The sequence below is a fragment of the Grus americana genome, chromosome 19 (genome assembly GCF_028858705.1).
Source record: "Grus americana isolate bGruAme1 chromosome 19, bGruAme1.mat, whole genome shotgun sequence".
Classification (NCBI taxonomy): domain Eukaryota; kingdom Metazoa; phylum Chordata; class Aves; order Gruiformes; family Gruidae; genus Grus; species Grus americana.
In genome coordinates, this window is record NC_072870.1 from 9,534,893 (window position 1) to 9,562,296 (window position 27,404).

At 39.3% G+C, this 27,404-nt stretch overlaps 1 protein-coding gene and 1 long non-coding RNA gene across 2 annotated transcripts in view; one reads left to right on the forward strand and one right to left on the reverse strand.

Annotated features, from left to right (window-relative positions):
* Nucleotides 1–1,341: 1,341 nt before the first annotated feature.
* On the reverse strand, nucleotides 1,342–10,426 carry LOC129214918 (uncharacterized). Its single transcript, XR_008579847.1, has 3 exons — nucleotides 9,809–10,426; nucleotides 7,172–7,280; nucleotides 1,342–1,699 (listed from the first exon to the last, which is right to left on the reverse strand). It is a non-coding gene; the product is annotated as an uncharacterized LOC129214918 (long non-coding RNA).
* A 6,553-nt stretch (nucleotides 10,427–16,979) lies between these two features.
* MED13 (mediator complex subunit 13) overlaps nucleotides 16,980–27,404 on the forward strand; it is a 54,600-nt gene continuing 44,175 nt past the window's right edge. The window contains exons 1-2 of the mRNA XM_054847194.1: nucleotides 16,980–17,345; nucleotides 19,301–19,535. Coding sequence (XP_054703169.1) covers nucleotides 17,280–17,345; nucleotides 19,301–19,535 — 301 coding nt within the window. The 5' untranslated portion in view covers nucleotides 16,980–17,279. The remainder of the gene's footprint in view (nucleotides 17,346–19,300; nucleotides 19,536–27,404) is intronic.

Below are 27,404 nucleotides of genomic sequence, written 5' to 3' on the forward strand. Positions count from 1 at the left end.
AAAAAACCAACTCTGTGTTGAAAATGTCTGTATCTCCTCATATATATTATAAAAATCTTCCATAAAACCTAGTCCTCATTCAGAAATCAAATACAAGCAGGTTAATGTGAACTGCTTTCTAAAATGCATTGCTCAGTTCTTAATATTTATGATACCCGCAAAACTTGAAAACATCTGTTCTGCAGAGAAGTAGCTATTAAAATACACTTAAGCAGGAAGAGCTGCCTCTGAATTAAGAGTCAGAACTTTGCTTTGCAGGGGTTACTTGAGCAGCCAGGATTCCAGAAAAGTGATGAACATTTTTACTTCTTTTGATTATGATGAAATAGTAACTTATTTCACTTTAAGGCTGTAGTCCTCAAATAATTTGTACAAACCAGCTGACTTCATCTATGAATTTGAAGCACAGTGTTAAGAAATATCATTGGGTTCATTTTATCATCAAATTTTAGGGATGCTGTTTCTTGCTTTTTGTTGTTTGTTTAATAAATATTTATTATTACTACTCAGGCGAAGTTCCACATAGTTGCAAAAGTATATATAGTGGATATAAAAACTTGAGAATTCTTACCTCAGTGTAATCATGTAATAATAGCCCAGGCTTTGTGCTTGACAGAGGTGTTTTATTTAGATTCAGTGTTGCTTCTGCAGTCTTCTCCTCACCAATTATGTATGCATCTTTATTATTGTATTAAGTAGCTAATTAAATCTGGTCAGGTTAACCTTTCTTGATGATTAGAAGTAGGCATCTCATCCGGTGAAAAAGCTAATCATTTTGGGAGGAACATCTTGTTCTTGTTTGAATAATTATCTTTGTTTACATTCACACAGCATTAATCACTTGAACCAGACATCTTTGGGAAAAAAAGGAGGAACCTGCCCGTAGCAGGTTTTCAAATGCTGTACGCATAAGTTAGAAAGGAGGAGGTATTTCCCTTCATTCCTCTCTATGAGCAAAATAGGAAGACATTTTGAATTCCTATTCCAGAATAAAAGCTGTATTTTCAAAGTACACAACGAAATCTAATTTGTTTTCAAATAACTTTTAAAAGCAAGTCCTCTGGGCTGATCAGCTGAACTAAGTCTTGTTTCCTTGGTGAAAATTCTTCAGCAGTAGCATTGCAGTATTTTCCTGGTAGAGTGTTTTTCATTCTTTTCCAATTATTACTGTTATTTTTTATAACTGTATTTGTCTTTGTTCTGTGGTCTGTTCTTTTTTTTTCAATGCTAGTGTCCTTCCCCTCAGTTTGATATTTTCTGCCAACTGCTTTGCCCTAAAGCCTTTTTTTCTTTTTTTCTTTTTTTCTTTTTTTTTTTTTTTTCCTTTCAATGGCTAGATCTTGCCTTGGTACAACTGTTGCCTTCATCGTTCATGGGAGGAGTGTGTTCCTAACTAATGCTCCATATGTTGTGGCTTCTGTCATCAAGGTTGGAAAGACCTAAAGGAGAGACTGCAAAGCAACCTTCTGGCAGATTTCCTCGGCTCCCTCCACCTTGCACCTGAGGCTCGGGAGCTCTTCTGATCCTTCTTTGGGAAGGACTCAATAGCTCAGTCGAAAGGTGTTCATACTGAAAACTGTTTTATTTTAATCATGAAATATTGTGATGGTTATAAACTATTGCTTCTTAGTAACAGAACTGTGGGATTATAGGAGATGTGTTAGCTCAATGCTATGTGGTCCAGAGAGCAAGTAGGATGCTAGGAATTATTAGAAAAGAAATAGAGAAAAAACACGAGAAACTTTTTGATACCACTATAAAACCATCATATATCTGCATCTTGAGTACTGTGTGTATTAAAAAGGGTATGTTAAAACAGCAAAAGCTGTAGAGAAAGGCAACAAATGCAATCAAAGATATGGCAGATGTGGTGATTGTGAACCATATTCCTGTGTTCCTTCTGCAAAAGGCCTTGAAGTCATTTAAAGATATAGCTTTTATGCTATTCCTTTTCTGATTAAAATTGCCTTCTGTAAGTGATTTTATGATACATATAAATATTATGGTTATCAGTCTTCACGGTTAAAATAAGGCTTTTCTCTTTGGCAAGAGGAAGGCTATACATGCAAATTCAGATTCCTAATGTTTTTCTGCTAACGTTGCCCTTATGTTCCAACAGAATTAGGGAAAAACTGTATGTTGCATATCTGCTTTATTATCTGTTTCTTTATGTATCTTCTATTCTTTGATTCTCACTTTATTTCTTGTTTCCTTATCTTTCCTGTTCTTTTACTTTTTTGTGGGTACATTTCTGTTTTATTTTTATCTTTTTATTTACTTCATCTTGAACTTTCTCCCAAATCCTTCAATTTTCCTCTTTTTAGCTAGACCTGAGTGTACACATTGGATCATCATTTTTCTCTCCTTCCATTTCCACTTCCTTTCCTCTTCTACTCCAGTATTTATATTTTCCCCTTTCCTCCCTAATGTTACCATTTTTTCCTCACCATTTGTTGATGTCTCTCTTTCCCATGTACTTCACTGTTGTTTTCTCATTATTTTGTACTTTAGCTCAGAAGGAGAGACTGAACAGGGATTTGGGCTTGGAGGTTTTTTTTACTACTGCAAAACCGGGTAGAAACTACCTTAAAATTCTGGGGGGCAGGGTGTCTCCTAACTGACCTGTGGCATGAGGATGACTGAGAGAAAATAAATTCCTGTTTAGCAAACTTAACTTCTCCTAAAAATTCAGGCTCCATCCTTCCAGCTGGAAACAAGATAATATAATGAGTTGTTACAAGCTGTTAAAATTTGAGACCAAAGAGGGGAAATAGGCTGAAGTTATTCTATGAATTGTTCCGTTCTTTGTGGGAGGCTGTTAAAATAAAGCAACAATATAAAAGATGAATTATATACAATTTAATGTAAAGCTGTTTGATGTCATTATGATATTTCTTCCTTGATTGTCTAACATTTGTGTACTTTTAAAAAGTTTTACATTTTTTGGTTCTTTCTGAACATTATGAAAATTGTACTGAGAGGAGTAAATTCATCTGCATAAAATTGACTGCAAAGAGCAATTAGTCCTTCATTAATATGCAAATTTGGTCCAGCGCAAATTCATCTATATATGAGGCTTAAATATGCAAGTCAGTCTTGCTGTGCGAGAAGCCCAGATGCTTTTATTTACTTTGAAATTGAGGGATTTGGTTAATGATGTTGTTGACAGGAAAACTTGAATAAATTTGATGATCACCATCTTTCATATTAGACGAGGCCCACGGAAAAAAATTACCAAGTAAAATACCAATTTTATTTGGTAATTTCCTATTACCAATCTAGTAATAAAATGTAAGATACAAAGTAATAGAGTTAGATTTCCTAATGTAGTTATCCTGAGACTTAAACTGTTCCCCAAAGATAGAACCATTTTTCTTAAACTTTGTTTTTCCAGAGGGTAAAGACATCTACATAAGCTGTATGAATAACATACTGCCTAGAGATTTAATACTGGAAAGTTAGCTCTGTTGCTTGTTTCATTAGGAGAGAGTATATAAGCCTGGGAACTAAAAAGCAGGAGCTTTGGAAATGGCCATCATCGTCATCTTTTGTTAATTATCTGTATAGTCTTCTCAAGATTTAGTGTGGAGGCCTTTGCTGTAAATCTATGGAGCCAGACTGGAAGTTGGAACCCATGGCCAATTATATTTGGATCACCTAAACTAATTGATAAACACTTTCTTATATATCTTTAAATCTTTACAGCCCTTAGTAACATGACTTTCTTACTGCTCTCGCTCCACATGGACTGGCTCAGAGAAGCAGGATTTTTTTCCTGCCAGTAAATCTGAGATGTGATGTGTCTTGCCCCTCTCCTTGCCCCCTTGCTTCTCCCTCAGTGTGCTGTGGCTCTTCTGGCACGTCCAGGATTTCCCTGGTTTTGTCCATTAATGTGACAGCAGCCATCACTCAGTCATGTGTGGACGGGGTTCCCTTTGCATTTGTTAGTCTTGTTTCATTTGCAAGGAGAGAGTGCCACACGCTATTCCTGCTGGTGTTTCTTCCTTTTTCTTTCTCTGTAGTTCTCTCAGACCTAAATTTAGCTTTGGCTTAAGCAATCTGGTCTTTGACTTCAATCATGCACACTTTTTCCTCGACTAAATTTGGTCTGCTGTCTTGCCTGTGTGGGACATTGACACTTTTAAAATAACAGAGAAATGTAGTTTAAATGGACTGGGCTCTGTGGCAATTTATAAAGCTCTAGTTGTAATTACCTGAGGACAAGTTAATAGATTATGCCATTTGATTCCTCTGACTTCTTGGCACAGCTGTTTGGGATATAAATCCTCACAGTGGTGAACAGTTAGTTTCCAAATCCTTAATGTGCTGTACTAGGCAAAAAGTTCGTAGAACGATGTTAAGGAAAGAAAAAATTTAATGAGACGTGAAAATTGATGTGGTTGCTCACCACATGGTGTAGTCTTGCAGGTGAATCCAAAAGCAGGAAAAAAGACAGAATTGAGCATTTGGGGGGAGCATGGAAGGGGTCTGTTAGTCTTGTAAAGGCTCTGGTTATCCTACAAGGGAATCTGACCTTTCTTACCACCAGTATTGACACCTGTGACACCACATTGACACTTGTCGGAAGGCATTGTATAGATGCTGTATTTGCAGTCCTTGATAGTTTAGGAGGTTACAAATTGATTAAAAGGTGAAAGTTTAAAAACGCAGCATCTTCTGAAACTTAAATAGCCTTTGCCTTTGAGAACACATAGTTGCTGGATGGTTTCTAGTATCGTTCAATACCATCCACAGCAATCTTGGCTTTCTGATCTAGCTCCCAAAAGAAGGAAAATACTAATTTTCAAATATATAAACAATAGGCATCTCAGTGCAACCTGAGGTTGTCTCCTATCAACTATATAATCTTTATATTCTAGATTAATAAACACTTCAGCCTTGGAGTTTATTAGTTCAAAATATATTTATTACCTCATAAATTCAAACCCCCTCCAGTTATCATCTAATTAAACTGCAGTACTGTGCATGCTATCTTTGGGGATGTATTAATAATGAAATTATCTTGTGAAACAGTAATTACATACTTTGTGCATTCTTTTCTATGCCTTTTTTTTTCAGAGTTTATGTGATGAGTGGGGCACACAGTGCTCCATTGTTTTCAGCTCCTCCAAACTCTGTAAGTATCCAAGGATAAGCAGATTTTTTTTCCTCTCAGTAAAAGAGGGAGAAAAGTTTGTGCATTTTTGTACCTGGGAAAGGGAAGGGCCAATACCACTAGGCTAGGAACAGTTATGAAACACGATTGTGCAAATAACTTTAGCTCACATTTTCTCCTCACTCTTGAGGAGATTGCTCACAGAAATAAAACCTACTTACGGGATCTTTTTTGTAAGGCAATTCTTACTGCAGTCACCAAAAAATGAAGATGACCACTTTGTTTGCAAGAGAATACTCATTTACGGGACTTCACTGGTGATGTAGATTTGGAAAAAGGAAAATAGTCTTAAAGCCTTCTTCAGGAGAGAGATTTACTTACAATTTTTTTCAGTGGTAAGTGAACTTACTATATTCTGATTTATATATGTATTGGTTTTCTCTGTGCTTGTGCTTCATCAAGGTTGTCCTCCCATCTTCTTTTCATATGCTGGATGATTGTGTACTGACAAGATTTCTTTTGCTCTGGTTTGCTTTTTTTTTTTCCCCACTTACTACAGAATAAGGTATTCTGAATCCTGACTAGTGTGCGCTTCCCCTACAGTGAAAGAGGCACAAGAGGCAAAACAGTTTGCACATACCTTCCATGTATTTTTAAGTAGTTTATCTCTCTAGTTCAAGTACCTATGTTGAGCAATAATATGAGCATATGGTTCTTGTTGATATAGACTCCTGCTCTGCCTGACCAAAGTGGGGGTTTACTCTCTGTTGTTCTTCCAGATGCTGTAATCCAGAAGTTTGTGTTTTCAGGATCCGTATGTCGGTGGGATGTCCTGCTCTATGGCTGCCATTTTGTCTTGTCATTTGTATGGCCTTTCGGTTGTTTCACTGTGATTACTGTGGCTATGCAGGTACCTGCATTTAAAGGAAGGGCATTTCCCATCAGTTTCTTTGCTGAATCTTTTAGGTCTTTCCTGCATGAGAAGTATTTTGCCTTCTCCCTAGTTTTCTGCTCTACAATGTCTGCAGCTTTATTTGAATTACATTGCGAAGTTACACTTTTGTGAAATATGCTGATATTCAGACTATATCCAGTACTTAACTAACATCAATCAATCTTCCAGAAAGTTATTTATTTAAAGACGACCTTTTTTTGACTAAGTGTGCTAGAACTTTTGATATCTGGACAAATAGAATCCAGTTTTATACTGGTCAGATAATAGAATTCTGGGGGGTTTTGTATGATATTAAGTAGTGGTCATTCACTTCATACAAAGGGATTTGATTCAACTTCCATCTCAAACTCCATCTCCACTCCTACATTGCAGTTGCAACTTAATGCTTTACTTGCGTTTTGCAGTCATTCTGGGCCAAGTTTTCAAGTCTTCCACATTTGGACTCTTTTCTATTTCCCTGTAGAATCCCATAAGCCTTCTGTGAACAGAAAGGCCCATTGTGTTTGAAAGCAGATAGCGTTTCTAGTACCTCATGTCTTTTAAACCTGCTTGGTTTTGCGTATCAAACTAATAAGAGTGACTCAAAGCTTTAGCTTCCTGAGCATGTGAAAGCTTAGGACTTCAGAGGAATAATGGGCATCCTATTAAGCCATTGTTACAGTACTTTCCCTTCTGACCTAGTGATGGGTAGTCAGTCCTTTCTGAGACAAATATAAGTGAATTAGCCAACAAAGACCATAACATAGGTACAGTTATTACTTTCCTGCCTGTTACTGTAAAGCTTTACTTTCACACTCTGTTGTATATTTGACTTCCAGGAGGTTGCAAAACAAGTCACAAAAGATATTCTGATTTCTGTGTTTCCAATAAGATCCTATTTCCTTTATCCAGTAATTTTTATATGCAAGCAATCACAGTGATTTAAATTGGACTGTTTACATGGATGAGTGTTATTCTTTGAAAATAAAGAATGCACGACAAGCTTCTGTATTTTTGTGAATAGATTCTTGTAAACAACAGAATAAAATGTAATTATTACATGACACACCTATATTACAAAATCTCAAATGACTTTTGCAGCCTAACATCAAGGAATTTACCTTTTGAGATTGAACAGTCTTGTGCTCATTGTCTTCATACAAATGGTGCTTGATACCACTGGGCCAGATGGAAGAAAACATTCTTTCCATTGTATTAAACAGCAAACATCTGCGAAGAATAATTATGTTTATGAGATATTGCTCAAACATACTTTTTATTTATTATTGCTCAGGATTTATTACTGGTTTGACAAAACCTGCTGACTTCAAAACTTTTGGCAGTCTAACGTTTCTTGTACCTATTGATGAAAAAGGCAGTCTGTGCGTCCAGAAAACGGCAGAATGGTTCAAGGTTGTGTCTTGCCTATGCTGTCACACTAAATTGTTTGTCATTGGTGTCTAATTTGCAAACTTTAAAATTAGACACCTTTCTACTGTGTTTTTCCTGATGTGAATAAATTCACTACAGAATACTCACAGAGAAAGAGATGCTTGTTGTCAAGCAGTTATATCAGATGAAACATACAGAAGGATAATATTATAGTCTGAAAATATTTTAGCTAATTTACAGGCATGAAATCTGAAGATGAATTCTGGGAATTTAGGGAAGGGAAAAGACAGTTTTTTAGGTTTCTTAATTTTTTTTTCCTTCTTGTCCTCTGTATTTTGCAGTAACTGTTTTTAGCCTGTACGCTTTTGAAAAACATGGCTGAAGGTATAAAGAAGATGACATTAAAGCTTTTGCCCACTTAGGGCAATTACTCTGGAGACAAACACAACTTAGAAGACAAATGCTATGAGCTACCTGTAAGTTCTGGTTCACAAAACACATAAGGAGCCAGAGATACTTCTGAACCTGCAGATGAAATTTATTCTCAATGTAATGGTTGAGCTCATTATCTGCTGCTCTTTCTAAATGTGAAGGAAGGAGTGAAATGCCCATATATTGTATATATAACAGCTGCCATGTTTTCTGCGTTCCTCTGTTTGCCTAAAAAGTCATGGATAATCAACTTAATTTAATGGGCAAAGTATAATGCATGGATGAATTCTGATACATATCACTTGCGATGTCTGTGCTGTTAAGAGAGGCAAAAACTTCCAGAAAAGAAACAGCAATGAAAATCTTCTTGATAATTTTCTCATTAGTTTTTCTCCAAGGACATATCTGTAGGTGGATTCTACAGACAAGGTTTGGGTTGTTTTCCCCCTGAATGGCTGGTTCTGTATGTGTCAGTTATTTTCTCACGGTCTTTCTTGCCGTATTAGGTATCAAACCTACCTTATCACTTCAGGTGTTCAGTCCCTACAATCTTAACCAGGAAAAGCTAACCTGAAACATTTAATTTTCAGGCTTTTTATTATTTAAATGTATGTTTGAAATAATTTGTATTACAAATAACTCCCCGTGTTATTACTGTTGTGAAGCAGAGCAGGCAGGAACCGGTAGCAGACAAATATGATTGTAACAGGTTAGCGTTTTATAAGTAATAGCCTGGGTGTAATGAGACTTAATGGTCTTAGTTAACACTTCAAATGTTTTTAACACAACTGAAGTAAGTAAGTTTAACATCTAATTTACTTGTCCTAAGCCTATCAGTTTACTTTTTGTCTTCCTTATTTTGGATGACAGAAACCAAAATTTTTCTTATTTTTAGAGAATTTCTCACAGAATAGAGTATCTATAGGTCTAGCAAAAAGGGAAATTTGTATGGGTAAAAAGGATGAGCGATAGTCCTGATCGGGTGTAAAAAAAAAAAAAAAATATCTGTGAGGTTAGATTTAGTTCTATATTAGCCTATTCCTTTCTTGGAAATCCATTCTTTTGCCAGAATATTCATCAGCATTACGCAGACTGACAAAATTTGGTCATAGTATTTTATATAGTTGGTGTATCCTTTTGCTGGAGAGAAACAGCTGGATATTTTCTGTCATAATGTGACCAATCCACCTCTGTTGTTGTCATTTTAATTCCTGTGGCTGTTTTTTTAAGTCCTCTACAGAAGGTCTTTGTAGTGACAAGCGAAGAGTTTACGCTTCATAAGCAAACATAAAGAATGCTGCTGCTAATTGGAGAGGGAGTAATGCAGTTATGATTCCATCAACATTTAAGTTACATTGTTAAAGGACACATTTTGGTCGTGTTTATGTTGCCACACAAAATTTTACTCAGGGTGAATTTGCTGGGGAAGATTTCATAACAGAAAAGACTAATTCTAGGATTAGGGGGAAGGAAGGAAGAGTTAGAAATTAAATTTTTCTGACCCATATATACAGTATTAAAGATCAGCATTTTATTACTCTCTTGTTTATTATAACTCTTAATTGCTGGCTTGTGGAATAGCTTGTCTGTGAAAATGGAAAGACTGTCACAACCTCAAAAAAGTTCACTTTACCCTGCCCTGAAGAACTGTAGCCACAGCGTTTCGTGTTGAAGAGGACTCTTTGCAAGTCACCAGTTTCCCAAAGGAAGAAGGTTATTATTCAATAATCTAGTCTTTTGGGTTTTTTCCTAGGTATTCTGCATATTGTATCTGTAGACCTCCCAGCTTCTAAAAGTCTGAAGGACCTTGTTTTAAACCTTCCTTGTTTCATAAATTACATTTCCATGGAATACTTGGCTGTGGATTAATAGTTTTACAGTTACATGCTCAAAGTGGTTTCCTGTTAATGCTAATTTACTTTTTTTCTACTTACATCTCCCAGGTGACAAAATGTCTGGAGCCTCATCTTGAATAGCCTTGGGAGGGCCAAAGGTGCTTCCTTTTCCAGTTCATTGGCTAGCTTGTTGGGTTGTAGAAGACAATTTTTTAGCATCTAAACAGGGAAATCACAGCTATTTACATGAGAAGAATCATAGAGATGACAGGGCTTCCCCCCCAGAATACTCTCTGTGTAATTGCTGAAGACATTCCAAGCCACTCTAACGAAGAGTACTGTCTGCCAGTCATTATGCTCTTCTTGGAAGGCCATCTGTTGCACTTCAAATATGTAAAGGTCTGCTATCACTTATTGCACCAAACAAATCCGTTTCTTTGTCTGACATGCTGTAATTCGTGAATGTGGACTAAAGGTAGTTTCAGTTGCAAAGTGCAGGATATTCTCTTTTGTTGCATTATAAATGAAAGGTACTCATTCATCTCACATTTCAGAAGACAGACATACTGATTAAGCTAATTTCAATGCTTTTGAATAATTTCAATTTATTTGGCAACAAATTGTTAACAACAACAAAAAAATTTTGAAATATATTTTCTCTTAACTCAGCCAGAAACACATTGTAAGATTTTTGCTTCTGGTGAACGAACTTTTCCATTGTAGTGGTATCCAGATCTGATATATACTGACATCTGAATTAAAATTATCTTATTTTAACTGAATTCTTTAATTAGCTTATTTCTATCTGAAGCTAGTAACTCAAAGAAACTTTCAGTGGTAAAAAATAGAGTCAGCAGCTAGAAATGCTAGACCCTTTCTTCTGATAAGCATGTATCCTTTACAAGGATGTAATACTTGGCTGTACAGCCTTTATTTATAGGAGTTAACTAGGATCCTTCCCACGAGTAAAAGGTGCAAGATCAGGCATTGAATGATGCTTTGTTTTGTTTTTCCTGCTGCAGATTTAAAGAGTATGTACAGTCATTCATCTCAGACTGGAGAAAATAAGCATTGTATTTTCACAGCAGAGATTTCTAACTAGAGAAATAGATAAAAATTTCTGTCTGATTAGGGAGTGGTCCTATCTTTTCCTCTTTCCCTTCTCCTTACTGCATAGCAGCTAATGTTCTGGTCAGAAGTAATAAGATGTTAGATCTTGAATGTCAGTAGCCCCAGAGATTCTGACAAGACTATTCATGTGCATTCATACGTCTTAACCAAAGCTGACACTAAAGAGAGCAAGAATTCTCATATTCCTCTTTTTATTGCTGTGCATTAAACTCAAATCTTCTCTTGGAGACCTCTGCTAAAAATGACATATTCGCCATTTGAAAAAAGCATTCTTGTAAAATCTAAACAAAGCAGCTGAACATCAATATAGCATAGAGCAGAGTCTCCTGTGAAAACTCTCAGTGCAAATCTAAATTATGTTTTACACCACAATTACGGACACCTTACAAATGCTCTAAGATAAATACTAATAGGAAATAAAGAGTCCCCCTAATCTTACCTCCTATGGGGGCTTTGCTATTGTCATTTTTAATTAAAAAGTAAGTGGTTTTCTAATTTCTTGAAACTACATGGCATGCCTTTATAGGAATACTTGGATTCCAGTAACTTGAGCTACTTGTTTTCCGAGAAACGCACATGGTGTAAATACTCTGCTACACCTTTTACTCTGGACATGTTTGTATACATACTTGTAGTATGGTGTACAGTACAGGTTTGGGTAACTTTGCAGTGATCTGATGTTCTTGTTAAAGCTGGATAGACATTTCTTTACAGCAGTGATATTTTTAATCTTTTTAAAATTGTTTGGTAGTAGTGACTAATGCAGACTAGGTGGCTCTGGGCATCTAGCCATTTTTAGGTAGTTTAATTTGTTAAAAATTATCTTTCTTCCCACCCAAATCCCCTTGAAACCATTTGGAAAAGAGAACTGTTGAACAGTTGCCAATAATAAGTCCTGCTGAGACCTCTGTATCCTCCTGATAGAACTGTCGGTGCCAACTGGAGACTGCCTGGCATGAGTTTGAACTCTATACTACTTGATATATTTGCTTCACATGGACCAATTACAATAATTACCACCTCTGTAGCTGAAGCTTAAGCATTCAGTCTGCACTTCATATCTCAGGTTGTTGGCAATATGTTCAATCCTATAATCTCAGTTTTCTTTGAACTAATTAAGTAGAAAATAAATACTTTGAAAAATTAGGAGATAGTCTGAATGGAAATAAAATGCTAAATAATGTCATTGTTTTTCATGTTGCTATTGCTCTTAAGCTGCATTTCTTTCTTTTTAGTCTTTACTTCTAAAAGGTAGCATCTTCTTCTAAGTTCATCTACGGAGATTTGCTAGGAGATGCTGTAGTCCATTGACTTTTTATGTTCAACAGTGGAGTATCTTTTAATGTGAATGAAAAAGCAATATGAAATCCTACTTTTTGTTCTGATGCTTTTCAAAATATAATTATTCCTTTCAAAAGAAAGACTTTTGACTAAAGGGGAAAATCACCCCTCCCTTTCTGCTTTTGGCTAGATACTGCATGAGACTATGTGAGAGTGTAAGGATATGATAGCAGGACGAGTGACTAGCGTTAACTGCCCAGTTCCTAACAATTCCATGGGTTTAAATCTGATGCAGTGGGGATCATCTCACCCCATCCCCGCTCCCGTTGTCTTTCCAAAAGACTAGTTAATTTTTAAATTGGATCGGCAGCATTTTTTTGTTATCAGTTAAAGTTCATATTACACAAAGATGAACCTAAGATCCAGCACAAACTTACTTGACTATCTTTTCTAATATGAATGCACTGCACAGTGTATATACTAAAATTTATATTAAAATTTCTTCATGCAGTTTCCCTCTAGGGAGAGGAAGAGGGAAGGAAAAGGCTACATATGACAGATGCTAATTATGCAGCTTCATGCACTTCTGGAAGTTGCAGAGATGAGAACCGTATAAGAACCTATCTAAACGACAGAAAGCATATTTTCAATAACAGTTTTTCCACATTTTTTTTTTAATCTGCCTCCTCCCCACTTTTTAAGGATGCTTTATTTCCCAAATAACACATGCAGTATGCAAAGGGCAAGTGATGTCTCAAGTCCAAAATTTCCCCAACAAGGATATGACTTATGTTATCCTGTGTGTCTTACTGTTGTTTAGTGCTGTACGTGTAACTGGGAAAGCTGGTGGCTTGTAGGTTCTGTAATTTGGATACGAAGCAGGAAGGGAATGACTCAATCTCTAGTTGATGTGTTAGTTTTTTTTCCTCTTTTGTCAATATTTTATTAATTCTTTAACCCGTATTTTTGTTTACTGGAAAAATCATGTTCTGCACTTGACTGTGCCGGGATGCTATGTAAGTATTTAGTGTGACTAATATGTAAGTACTAATGAACAGGATTGCAAAAGGCCTTTTAGAGATAAGTAAACTGAGACACAGAAGCTAGGTTCCTCCAAACTGTGAAGTGAATCAATGCCAAAACCAGTGTTAGACACTAGATTAATCCTCTCTTCCAGATGTTGAGCTATGCTGTTTCAGGCAAAAGAAATGGGTTCTCAGCTGGTGAAAATTTGATGTCATCCTGAAATCAGTGGGGAAATGCAAGAGTACATTTGCTGTGCATCAGGCCCACACTGAGTCATCTTACTGGATTTCTGTTCCCTTTACCAAAGGATACTTTTTCCTCTTCTGAGGGAAAGCCATACGAATTCTTGTCTACTAATGCTGAATGCCGCTTTCTTTTATTTCCTTCAAAGCATTGGATTTCTCCTTTGGGAGGCGTGACTTAACAACATCTCTCCGTGCGGTGAGTTAATTGCTGTAACGACCAAAGCAGTGCACTGAAACTTTGGAGGGCCTTTGCATGCCCCTTTGCGCCCACGGCAGCGTGGAGGAGCGGGTTCTGAGCGCCGGCGCAGAGCAAATCCTCCTCACGCCGTGGTCCTCGTCTGCAGTCACCGCAGAGAAAACCATCTGTTCCACTTGGAAAGGGGTTTGGTTCCACACACCCTCCCCCCGCATCCCGGCTCTGTCCCCAGCTGCTGTGTTTCGATGAGCAGTGAGGGAATGAATCTCCTGCGTTAAAAATACTCTGGTTCTATTTAGATAAAAAGAAGAATCTTGCTTGCCTACACTGACATACAAAAATAGTCCTAGTGTGAGTAAATCTTCAAAGTTTCTCCTGGTGAAAATATCTAGCCTCACTTTTTTTTTAACTTATGATATAAATTTATTTATAGAGTGTCCTTCTTTCCTCCTACTCTATCAAGACATTTGCAGAAGGTTGCCGCTCGTCTTGTTCATGAGTCCTGAAATAATTTGCAGGGCCTTTGAAACATCATCATGTTGCATAGTCGTGATGCAATGTGCTGCTGTTGCATGAACGTATCGTATTTTAATGTGAATGTCACGTTAGCGGAGACATTCGAGTCTGTCTTTAGGCAGTTTACACTGGTTTGTATTTTCACTTTAACTTCGGAGTCAAAAAATTCTGTACATAGTAACTAAAAATTTTACATTCTACATGCAAACCATTGCACAGAAAATTAATATGTAATATGAGAGGACGAACGTATACTTTCCAAACCTCTCTTAAAAATAGCTTTCAATGTCCCTGTAGCATCTTAATTCTGAATAATCTCAAAGTCCTTCTGCAAATCTGTGCATATAGTAACAGAGAAACCACCTACTTCATCCTCACAAACTGCACAATCTGTATGCATGGAAAAAAATAGAATTTTGGAGTACAGTTCTGCTCCAGCAGATATGATGTCTGTGGGACTACTGAAAGCATTAGTGCTTGTATGAAATATTAACGCAAGCTTTCTGAATACTTGCATATCTTTTGCTCCACGGTGCAAAGCACCAACAAGGTATGCCACAGATCTTGGGAAACCTCTGCCAAGAGGTGGAATTTGTGGAACAGGAGCCAGGACGAGCATTTTCACTGCTGGTGGGACAGGCTGTGCCTGGACTTTGGCCCCCGGGCTGACCAGCAGTGGTGGGTGCATGAGAAACGCCTCTCGTGCAGCCCCGGGGTGATACAGGGGCAGGGGGGCGGTAGCACCCGGGGGACCGGGAGCTCCAGGCCCGCCGGCGGGGCCCAGCAGCCGCGAGCTTGGTGGAGGCGCCGGGACTCGAACACTCGATCCCGCTGCCGCTGCGCCCCCAAACCTGCGGCGCAACCCGCTGCGCCACGGCCCAGCGCGGCCGCTAGATGGCGGCCTCCCAACGAGGAAGGCGGGCGGCTCTCTAGCGCCGAGGACGCGCCTGGCGGCCGCTGCACCCTCCTTCCCCCAGCAGCGACGGCGGCCATCGCTGTGCAGGCCCACGTGACGGCGCGCCGGCCAATGAGAGCGCGGCAGGGGGGCCCCGACTCTCGTCCCTGTGGCCGCCATTAAAGAAAAAGGGGCTCGGAATTAAACGGGAGAAGAATCTCCCCCCTCCCCCCCGCTCCGGCCGCGACGCGACATGGGGGAGACTCGCTGAGGGGGAGCTGGCTGACCAGGATGCCGCGGCCGGGCAGCCGCCGACAGAGGCACCGCTGAGGGGAAGCGAGGAGGAGACCCGCCGGCGGGGGCTTCGGGGCACCGACTCCGCCAGCAGCAGCAGCATCGGCGGCCGTCGCGTCCCTCTGTCTCGGCGCACGGCAACGGCGGGGCCGGGAATTGTGGGGCTTCGAACCCTTCCCCCGCGGCCCTTCCGGCTGAGGAGAGCCCGGGGCTCGGCCGCCGCCTCCCCGCCCTCCCGAGGAGACCTCGGGGAGGGGGCCCTCCGCCCACTGCCCCCGCGGGGACGCCGCAGCGGGGCGGCGCGGAGCCTTCCCGCGGCAGCCGCCGGCTCGCCGGCCCTCCCGGAGACCCCTCACCTGAGGAGAGCGGGGGCCCCCGCCCCGCCGGGGGGGTCTCGAGGCTCGTTCCCCTCCCCCCGCAGAAGAGACCGCTCCGTTTGAAGACTATCATTTTATATTTTTCTCCCCCTCTTCCCCCCCCTTTTTTTTCTTTATTTTTTTTAAGGGACCAGCCTCACAGCTGGGCTGGTCCCTCCCCGCCTCACCTCCCCTCCACGCTCGAGGGGGTCTTGCGGGGTTTGGCGCGGTGGAGGGAGCCCTCCCTGCCCCGGATCCCCCCCCTTCCTCCGGCTCTCGGCGGTAACTTGGCGGGGTCCGGGCTCCCCTGAAGAGACCCGCCCAGCCGTGTGGACTTTGTGGGGCTCCCTCGGCCCTGGAGGACAGCTGGCGGGGGGGCGAGCCTCCCTGAAGACACTGCGATTTATTCCTTCCTCCTCCCCCCCGAAAAGACTGGGGATCGGCCTCTGGGAGACTCCTCCATCCTTCCCCGAAGAGACTTCGAGGGTCACCCGCAGTTTCCTCCTTCCACCCCTCTTCCCCCTCCCTCCTTTCCCCACGGAAGGATTTTTACCCAACGGAGGATATTTTGGTGTCGCCCTCTCTGCAAAGAGTATTTCGTTTTGGGGAGGGGGGTTTTCCACAGGGGAATTTAATCCCCCGCTGGGCTGCTAAGGAGACTTCTGCGGCCTTTCTCTCTCAAGGAATACCTTCCCCCCTCCCCTGCCCCCGCAGATGTTTTTTTGGGGTACACCCCAGGAAATTTTTCTTGTCCTGCCTTTACGAATTCTTCAGACTCGCCTTGCTTCTGGCCCCTGAAGTTTGTTTTTATGATTTTAAATTTTAATTTATTTGGAATATTTTTGGAGCAGGGGAGAAGAATCTGACACCCCCCCCCCCCGTTGCCCTCGGACTCCGAAGAGACGAGCCTGGATTTTTCTCTCTCCCACAGCCAATCCTTCCCAGTCATTCCACAATTTGCCCCTTTCTCATCTGATGACTAAAGAAACAGGAGGAAGAGGAGGGAGGTTTCTGGATTAATTGCCCCCACTGGATTATTTATTTTTTCCTACTTCTCTTGCTTGGCATCTGAGAAGAGAGGAAGGAGGGATGTCAACTGATTTTTACCCCTAGCCCCCCTGGATTAATTACCCCATTTTTATTCTCTTGTTGGATCAATTACCCCTTCACCTTACCTCCTCTCCTTCCCCTCCCCATGCGAATGAGAAGACAAGAGGAACAGGGAGGATTTTGATCTTAATCTCCCGTCGTTGGATTACTTACCACCTCCCTCTTTCTGTTCTCCCCTTCCACGGTGGCTTTACCCCCCCCCGTTTGATATCCAGAAGAAGAGAAAACGTTCCGAGTTTCTCTTAATTTTTTTTTTAATTATTATTATTTTTTAATATATTTTTTTTACCCCCCTCTCCGATACCACTCTCCTCCTGGGTTATTTATCCTGCCACTATTTCGCGTGCGTGTGTGTCTGTATGTAAATCCCTTATTTAATTGTATTATTATTTGTGCGTGTGCAGAGTCCCCCCTCCCCCCTTTCCCTCTCGGTGTCTGTCTCCCTCTCTCCCTCTCTGTCTGTCTCTTTCTTTCTTGTCGGAGGCTGTGGGATAATGGCGTGTGGGTTGTGGCTGTGAGGATGAGTTCCTGCTTCGTGCCGAACGGGGCCAGCCTGGAGGATTGCCATTCCAACCTCTTCTGCCTGGTAAGTGTCGGCCACCGGCACACACAGGCACGATAGACAGAGTGAAAGAGAGAGGAGGTTTGGGGGAGGGGAGGAAGGGGTAGTGGAAAGCAAAGCAGCCATTTTTAGCATAGCTTCTGTTGGATGAGTCCTCAGAGTAGGCCCTGCCTGGAGCCAGCCAACTCTCCCATGCCCCTCTGGTTCCCCCTCCATCGCTGTCTGTCTCGCCTTGCCCCTCCCTCCGCTTTCTTCCTGGATAGTATCCTCCCCGCAACTCGCCTTTTCCTTTGCTTTCCTTCCCTGCAACTTTTCCTCCTTTCTCCCTATCTTCCTATCTCTGCTTCTGAATGTGATCTTTCTCGCAGGAGGTAAGGAGATCTGCTGCTCCTTCTTTCTGCCCCGCATCTCGTGGAACTTTCTTTCTCTTCCCCGTTTGTGACATCCCAGGCAAATCTGAGCCGCAACATTCCTTCTTCCTTGCTTTTAAAGTGGTCTCTTTTACTGCTTGCTTTTATTCTGGAGGTCTGCTTTTGATGATGTGCTCCCTGTGAAGCGGTGGTATCTTTATGTTTTGTTGTGCACCATTTTGTAGTTTTTGTTTTGTTTTTTTTTTAACCCAAGTATGAAATCGTTCAAATTGTTGATTTTGGTAGCTCCCAAAGTAAATTTGATTTAACTGGACTGTGATGCAATTTTTGGTGGCTGTGCTGAACTGTTTCAGCTGCTTTTTTAATGCAAATGAGCTAGTCTTAGCTGACTGCCTGATATTTATTATTCTAGACATTGTTGTAAGGAAAAACCTGTGCCAAGCTGTGGTACTAATATTTTTGGATGGAGGGGATTCTGGCCAGCCGGGACGTGTCTGCAGCCTGCATTAGGCCTGCAGCTCCATAAGAGTAGTGTATTTTAAAATCCTAAAGTCTTTTGAAAGTATCAACTGTTGCAGACTCCCTACCTTTCATCTAAATTGCTTCTCCTCCTGAAGGTAGGAAGGCTGCCATGTTAGGTTTAAATGTTGCAGTAATCTTTTGTGTGTTGTCATGTTGGGAAGAAAAAACATTAGTGACTTCTTAGCAAATGCCAGCCTACCTTGTTCTCCCCTTTCAAAGGGAACCAGGGGTAATGCCTCCCCTACGTGCCTTAAGGTGACTGAAAAAAACCTTAGCGCTAAAACTTGGTATGGTATTGCATTGTAGATAGTCCAGGAATTGTCTGTTTCCCCTTACATATAGTACTAACTCTTTTACTTCATGAAGCCAAATGAATATTTGCCTGGAAGGGGATTTAGTGGATTATAACCAACGTGGACGCAAGCCTGACGTGTAATTTAATGATAAAAACAGGATTTAAATTCTTAAAATGTGGTGTGAGAAATGAAAAGTGTGATAGCTCTAGGTAAAATAAGCATACTTGAGAGGCTTCCTGGGTGAGATATAGAGAATATTTTACAACGGAGAAACTTGTGCGATTTTCCGAAGTAGCAGATGACTGGAAGAATGTATGCTTGAGTTAGATTTACTATATTACCTATTTCCTTAGAGTAATCTTGGAATGAAAAGGTAGTGTATGCATAAGTAAGCAAAAAGACAGACATTCTTTGCTAAGGCGAATGTTTAATAGATTGGACAGTTGCAGTCTGCAAATAATTACATTATTCACTTGTCTTTCACTTTTTAAAATTTTAAATCAAATCTGACTGTCTTCTGTAACCTTAAAGCTGCAGTGAAAATGAACAGCTCTTGTTTTCCTGCAGTTATTAAAGGAAATTTTAAAACAGAGTGCCTGATTATTGCCATTTTATCTTCTAAGGTACACAAAACTTACAAGTATGGTTTCTGTTGAATTTTGTTGGATCAAGCCTTCCTTTCTTCCTTCCACTCACCTCTTTCTGTGCCATCTTCTTGTTACAGCAGGATGTTTCTGTTGAGGATGTACCTACCCTGGTGTCTGACAGCTGTTCTTTTCCTTCCCCGTAGGCTGATCTAACTGGGATTAAATGGAAGCGATATGTATGGCAGGGTCCAACATCTGCCCCAATTCTCTTTCCGGTCACGGAAGAGGACCCTATTTTGAGCAGTTTCAGTCGCTGTCTGAAGGCGGATGTACTCAGTGTTTGGCGCCGAGACCAGAGACCTGGACGCAGGGAGCTATGGATATTTTGGTGGGGTGATGACCCCAACTTTGCTGACCTTATTCATCATGATCTCTCAGGTAGGAGGAAATTAATACCTTCTTTTGGTCAGTGAAAGGATGCTGTTACACAGGGCTGTCTTCTGCCAGCCCTTAGAAAAACTGTACTAGATGGACTGTTGTCTATAGATCAAATTTATTGCTACAATCTACACCAAATTATTATGGCAGTGCAGTGATCAAACAGCTACTGTCTGGATTTAGGTTGTCTTGGGCTGCTAGATTTTCAAGAAACAAGCTTTTGCTCCCCACTTGTTTCTTTTGAATAAAAGAAAAACGAAAAAAGCCTATGAATTTTGGCAGCTTCTTCACAAGAAAGCTGTGCCTGAAGCTGTGCCTGTGATTCAGAAGTGATGCCTTAAACATGTTTTGATAAGATCCCTTTTGTTGGGCAATTGGAACTTTCAAATTCAAGTATTAAACCTCATTTTATTATGTGATAAGAATTGTAGAGATCTGGGCAACTCTTGAACCGTATGGAGTTGTTCCGATTGGAAGTCAGATCATCGCTGAGAAGCCTTCAAAAGAAGGCATCGGAAACTGGCTTGTTGTTTTGTGCAAGAATCTCTAAACCTTCTATTTTTATGATTTCTCTCTCCCCCTTTCCCAGTGCTCTGAACCTATACCTGCTTTCAAACTTAGACCTTTGAAAGAGTGACAATGTTTATACTTCTGAGTAATGTTGTACTTCAAATTTGACGCCTTGTTTTGAAAATGTTTACTTGTTGATTTCAATTCCCAAAGTAGATGGCTTTCCATTGCTTATTAGTAAGGTGATGAAGTTAAGTTTTTAAACTCTGTGTGTAAGTCTGGTGGTGAGACTACGCTAATTCTAGAAAAAAAACATTGCATCACTCCAATTTCCTTTCAAATAATGTACAGTATTCAGATTACTGAAGTGTAAAATGAGACCAAGGTTTGGTGACCTGGTAACCAGAAATTGTTAATGCTGTCTGTGTTTGTGGATAAGCTGAAGAACAAATAGGAGTTTCAAGTGCCACTGAGGAAGTTGACTTGAAACAATTAATGATATGTGGAATTTTCATACAAAAATAATAGGATCTGAAAAACAATTGATGCACTAAAATGATGTTTATCTCTTTGAATAATTTACCTCAAAGATTGGGATGTTGCTTGTATTCCCATCTGTCCTGGAATTAGAAACTTTGCCATTTAAGATGCACTTACCTTGTAAGTTGTTTGATATTTTAGTGTATTTAAGGCTTCCTTATTTTGCCCTATGAATAACCTCAGTCTTGACCTGCAGGGAACATCCTTTGTATGACTGAGATGTAACTTAGACGAAATGCTATTTTTGGCCTGGGCCTGCCCTGAGCAAAGACCAACACTTGTGCGAAAGTATCTATGTAAATTTTGTATGCTGTTAGCTGATGGGATTAAATTGAGACAAATATGTTACATTATTTTGTGAGTGGGAGGTCAAATAAAAGTTAAGCCATCTGGAGAGCGCATTTCTGCACTACCTGGCCATCAAAGTTATTTGCTTGAGCAACTTTCTTAGCATTCTCTCATTAATCTATCTACTAGTGATATAGTGTAGAGGTACCTTTTGAAAATAGTAGTGTTTTGCAGCTGAACTCTTAGATCGGCATGTAATTATGCTTTTATGGAGTTACACTTTTGTGCAGGTAGATAAGCACGTATCATCCTAGGTACTTACCAACTCTTAACCTCTCTTGGGGTATAAGGGAGAGAGAGTGGAAGATTAGAGTCTCCCAGCCATGTCTTTGCAGTTGTTTTGGGTATTTTCTATGTTCAGGTCATCTGTGGATGTCTGCACTTTGCTGGAGAAGCTATTCTGTTGATGTTGCTGTTAGATATTTTTCTACATAAATGCTTATCACTCATGAGACTGTTATCTATGTCTATGTGTAGATGTATCTGATGTCTTGGTTTTTGAAGACATGTTTTTGTCTCCTTTTAATTAAAAAGGAGACATTATAATCTCTTAGAGTGCGTTAGTCTGCTTGGCTCTTCTGAGCAGAAGTTGATAAAGATATTAATCAGGTAGATTGTAGAGGAGATGGCTGAGGAGTGCCTGCACCTGCATTTTTTTTCTCTTCCCCGTTACACAAAATCTTAATGGGAACTTCATATAAGAAAGAATTATGGCTGAACTCAAACAATGTTATCTGAACTTTGTTGTAGACCTAATGGATTTCTTTCATTGGTGGACAATTTCTCGTAGTAGTTCACATTGCCCAGTTCTCCCAATGATTGCTCGTTACATTTTCAATGGGAAAGATAAATTACTTCCTAGCAGAGAAGTAATTTGTTACCTGCAAAATTGATTGGAAATTGTTTGCTGCTGGTGGTTAAGGTGCTGCCTCATTTAGAACTTTCCTACTCGGTAGGAGATGAATTGTTCTGAAGAATGGGGTGAAGGAGGAAGAGAGGGACTAAGCCGTCTGCTGCTGCTAGCCAGTCCTCTATTCACCACGGACAGACTTCTCTTGGGGAAGTGCCCTTGAAAGAGCTGTAGTTAGAAATATGTGAGAGCAATGTTAATAAACATTGATTCTTGCTTCCTTTGGTATGAAACTATGCCTGTTAAGGAAAGGTTGATATTTTGATAATTTTTGACTTTTTTTGGTGATTTGTAGTTTCAAGGAACAATGGGCATTCGGTGTCTGGAATGCATTTTGGTTATCAGCCCTCGGGGGTTTGGAATATGGTAGCCTTCAAGAATCCTTTTGTCCCCTACAAAGTGCCTTCCCAAGATCACTTCAAGAGGGAATGTAGAGTTTTGTGGGTGTATATCTATGCATATCAGATTAAAAAAATAAATTATATCTTTCTCTCTCTTCAGCCCATACATTCTAGAAGTTCCTTCTTTGCCCTGGAGATATATTTGAATGCCTGCTACTGGCTACATCTGAATTCTCGTATCAAGCCTTGGATAACTGTCTTGTTGATGGTCAGGGTTTGTTGTTGCCTGGGGGCATGTCAAAAGGAGACTTGTTCAGAGATGCTGATTGATCAGTAATATTGACTTCACTCAATCTTTTTTTTTATTCCTTCCCCAGGAAGCTAGTTACTGTATGTAATACCAAAAAACCCCATAAGTCTATTTCTACCCCAACATAGCTAGAGGCAGACAGAAGTTAGTGAAGTGTTATTTTATCCTCTAACAACCTCAAAAGGTTATGTTTTTGTTGTGACAGTGAGGCTTGATTATAGTAATTTCTGCAACTCAAACCTTAAAGTAGGGCATTTCTTCACATTTCAGAAGGCAATGGTCTCTCACTGGTCTGATCAGCAGTTATTTTGTCAGTTTCTTTCCTGTTTTAGAGTGGCTACCTATATGCTTGGATTAAAAATTGGCAGTAGATGGTTTCAAACCTCAGAACAGTTGGGTATGAATTATGTACAAGACATAGTCCCAAGGAAATGGTTATAATTTGATTAATGCTTGGAGAGGGGAATGCTTTTATATGCCTTTGACCTTCACGTTGCATCTTTTAAAGGTGAGCTGTAAGATGCATCTTTTTCATTCTGGCATCTATTAAATCTTGTTAATTCAAAAATTAAAGAGTTTTCCTTGTACCTGTCATATATCGGGTTAATCAGGTTTTGTTTGCTGAACAGTCTTCCTTATGCTTCTGAGAGGTATAAATGTATAAAAATAATGCTGGTCTTAGCTCCTTGCTGGGTTTGTAGGAGAGCTTGAAAGAATAAAGAGAAAGGTCTGTGTACTGCTGCTTGTCTGTTGATACTGTATGGTAAAACCGGCAACAGTCACGGCAGCAAAGACTTCTGTGTTTTGTGTAGTTCTCAATATATGTGCATTATAGATCAAATCCTTGTCTCCAAACAAATCTATGAATTGGTTTGTGCTGATGTCAGCATTGAGTCTCATTACTTCTAATACAATGGAACCCAGAGTACGAGCCAGTTATCATACCGAGGGTTCTGCAAAAAAGGCTGCCAGTTGCAAGGAGTTGGCAAAGTGAGCTTTGAAAATAGTTCGGCTAGAGGCTTGCATTTTTTTAAAATACCATTTGCTTCCTCAGACTATTTAACTCCTACAGAAAAAAAAAAACGGATACTTTCTTAAAAATTTTGCACCTATTGTCACTGTGGTGAATATGTATGTTTCCATGTAGTAATAAGAAGGCATTGCAAATATTCCTTGCCGTGTGGTGTGTTGATGCTTTAGTGTTTCTTCAGTCCTCCATGTTAGAGATGTGTCCACTTATGCAAAACTGCTGCTAAGTATTATGCAAAAATTACTGAAGCAGTCTTTGTAAAACTTCTGTGACTTGGTGTAAGCACTGGGTTGAAGGTGATGTTTAACTTTTTTCCTTTTTTCTTTTCTCCTGACCAACATGCACGTGAAATATCTGTGGAGTAAGGTGAAAAATACTTTGTCACAGTAAATGAGGATTTTGCATCATATTATGTTGGTTATATGTACAAGGTCATGTGCATAATATACCTGTATAAATAAGAGCAATGACTCCATGGGCACTAAGAGTAAGATTTAACAATATAAGTAAAATATATCTGCATATGGAATTACTCAAAGACAGTGTGGAGGAGGATATTGGAACATTTAGCTAGGACGTTTTTCAGCTTTGCTTTTATTGTGGCCATGCAGACCAGACCAGCCAAACTTACACCCAAGAACTAGTGAAGGAAAGCTGTTACCTTGTTATATAAACAGGCATAGGCTACACACTCACAAAAAGGTCATACTTTTTAAATATTTAGAAAAATATTCTGCTGGGTAGAGAAAGCATAAAACCTATATATGTGATGTTGGTAAAGGGCTAGCATTACAAAAACTAACTAGTAATGGTGCTGAGTATTTTGAGGGTGGTATTTTGCATAGTAACTCATGTTTTGGATTCCTTCTCAGTTGCTGAAATTTTCCAACTAGTTTGGATATCTAGAGTGTTATATCTAGACTCTCTTCAGTGAATGAAGATACAGATACAACTCTGTTAGAAACAAACTTAAGTTGTCTTAGATTCTTAAGTTGGTATTTTTAAGATGTATTCAGCCCCTATCTTCACACAAAATCTGTTGCTTCTCACTTATTTCATAAGGGATATAGGCCCTCAAAATTATTTTTCAGTAGGTTAACTGGATAATTCTTGCTTTAAGACTAAATAAAATTGCTCAAAGTATTTGAATTTAAAAATCTGGTTTTTAAATGAAAACTTTACTTGAAGTGTTTCCATCGTATTATTACAATGTCGTATACAGCAGCAATTTCACACTGCTTATTATACTTCCTTTGTAATCTGAAGCTTATATAGGAAGTTTGATTGTATAAATCAGTTTGGCATCAGTCTATTTCTATAACTGGCATACTGTCAAATGACGACAGAAAGGAGGCCTATGAAGGTAAGCAATACTTTTAAAAGATGAGCCTCAGTCGTGATACTAAGGAATGGGGTTTTTTTTCCCTCTGTGTAATTGAAGTAACTGGGGTGAGGGAGTTGTAGTCCAAAGAGGAGGCTTGAGTGTGGTTTAGTTTCTTTGCATAGTTTATTTTAGAGGTTCACTGAGCATAAGGAAGATATTTTTAATGGTATGGTAAACATTTTCAGCCTTTTCAAGACTTGCTGACTGGTGTTTTGTTGATGATACATTAAGCAAAGATCTATTTATTTGTTAGCAACCTTCAATTAATAAATTTAATAATTTATAATAATTTAATAATCAGTAAAAATGAACCGTCTGTTTCACATAAACTGTATGAAGAATGTAAAGCAGAACATAAAAGTATTGAAAGCAAATAGCCTCCTATAGCTGTTTCGTTAAAATTGGATGGTGGTAGTATCAAGGAGGTGTTGACTGAGAAAAGTTTGTTATTTATGTGTAGTGTGAAAATTGTTTCCGTTAATTCTTCGTTTCCTGGTAGTTTTTTGCTTCATTTAAGGGAAACTCTGTTTAATACATGGTGTATAGAGGAAGGGAACAAAATTAATTTTTGTGGGATGATATGTATATATATATTTGTTTAATGGATTGACATCAAAGTATGTCGCAGAGGAGTTGAGTGGTTTGGACAGCTAAGAGAACTAATAAAAAATAAAATGTTTGTAACCTTCAGGTTGTCAGAGCAATTCAGTGGATAACACTTGTCTGAAGTGAAATTGCGGCTTAACACCTTCTTAAAATGAGTCAGCAACTTATTTTGGTTTATTAGCACTATCAGATTGAACATTTGAAGTTATTGTGTTTAAGAAAGATTAGAAGACAAAAATGCTTCTTCCTCTCTCTCTTTTAAAAATGGTTTACTTTGTACAATTTCTGTTAAGTAGGAGGATTTTTCTGATGTTGAGAAACAACAATTTGAATGAAGAAGAAAATTAGTTGGAAGATCTGAGCAGATGTCATATTTCTCTCCTTCCATCCGCCACTCTAAAAAGGGGGGAGGAGGGGAATGACTAAATAGACTTCAAAAAGACACAGAAAACTTACTGCTATTTTTTTTTTCATGAATTTGAATAATGTTCTGAAATGAGGGTATCTTTAACTGTCATCTTATTTAACCTTCCCTTTCTATAGCAAGATGCACTTCAGTTTGAACAGGTGGTCTTATTTTGGGTACCAGACGTTCTTCCTGATCAGTAGGCATGCTTACGGCATGTGCTGTCTTTTTAAATATTAGTTTTAACTGTAATTTCCATCTAATGCCTTATATTTTCCCCACATAATATGCTCATCTAAGAGCTCTCTGTTTCAGCAATAAACTAAGAGAGCTAGGAGAGCTCTTAAGAATTACAATCTTGTGGCAAGTTCTTGCATGCAAAGTTTTGTTCATAACTTGGTCGTCAGCACAACTATTAATGTTAAATGAAATACCTTGCACTTTGTAGTGTCTTCAGAGAATTGAAGTGTCTCCTCTGTGTCTATAGTATGACCATCAAAATACAAGCTTTGAATTACACTTGTGTATCTTTGAGATTTCAGCATCCATCTTCTCGCTGATACACTAATATGTCAAAACAAAATTAGGCATAAAGGCTGGAAATAGCTCTTTCTATTTCCTCTTATAATAGGTAATTGATGCAGGGGATGTTCATAGAGTGATTTTTTTAAATTATGAGAGCCATATGGAAACCAACTATTTAACCTTTGAAATGGTGTGGAGTTTATTGTGCAGTTAAAGTCCAATATCATTAAGCTTTGTAGTTAATGTTTGCTCTATTGAGCTGCTTGTTTGCCACCAGTGGAGCAGTATGTGCTGAACAGCAAAGCTGCCTGTAGGATAGAGCTGCTCAGTTGTGTACGTCTACAAATCTTTGAGCTGGGGAAAAATGTGTCCTCTTGGCACAAACATTTTATGCCCTTTGACTTTGGACCTTTGTTGCTTTTTGTTACAAGCTCTTGTACAATGTTTCTTTGGCCAGTTACTGTATTATCTTGTAGCTTTATGGTTTTTAAAAACAAGTTTTTGTTGAACTTCAAAACTGGAATAGGTTGATGGGGTGGGAAACTCATGGTGAGGTCTCTTATTTAGGAAATGCAGTTCCTTGCTTTTCCTTGTCTTTACCAGAAAATTATTTCATGTAATGATTCATCTGTAGTGATGCACACCACCTCATTTATAAATTATGGGGCAGGTCTGTTTACTCTTATTCTGTCCCTCAGAGAAGGATACTGGGAGTAATTTTCTTTAACTCACAATAGTGAGTGGAAATGTACTTTTACTTGCGTGGAATCTAGCCATATACAAATATGGCCACCACGTTCTGGTTGCAACAGTATCTTGAAATTCTTTTCTCTGTCATTTTTGTCTTATAGATTATAGATTATTACAATAAACAATATTCAAGGTTTTTTTCTAAGTAAAACTCTTAAGTATTTGGTTTTTTACACGCTGTCTAATTTAAGGATATTGAGACTTTAGTT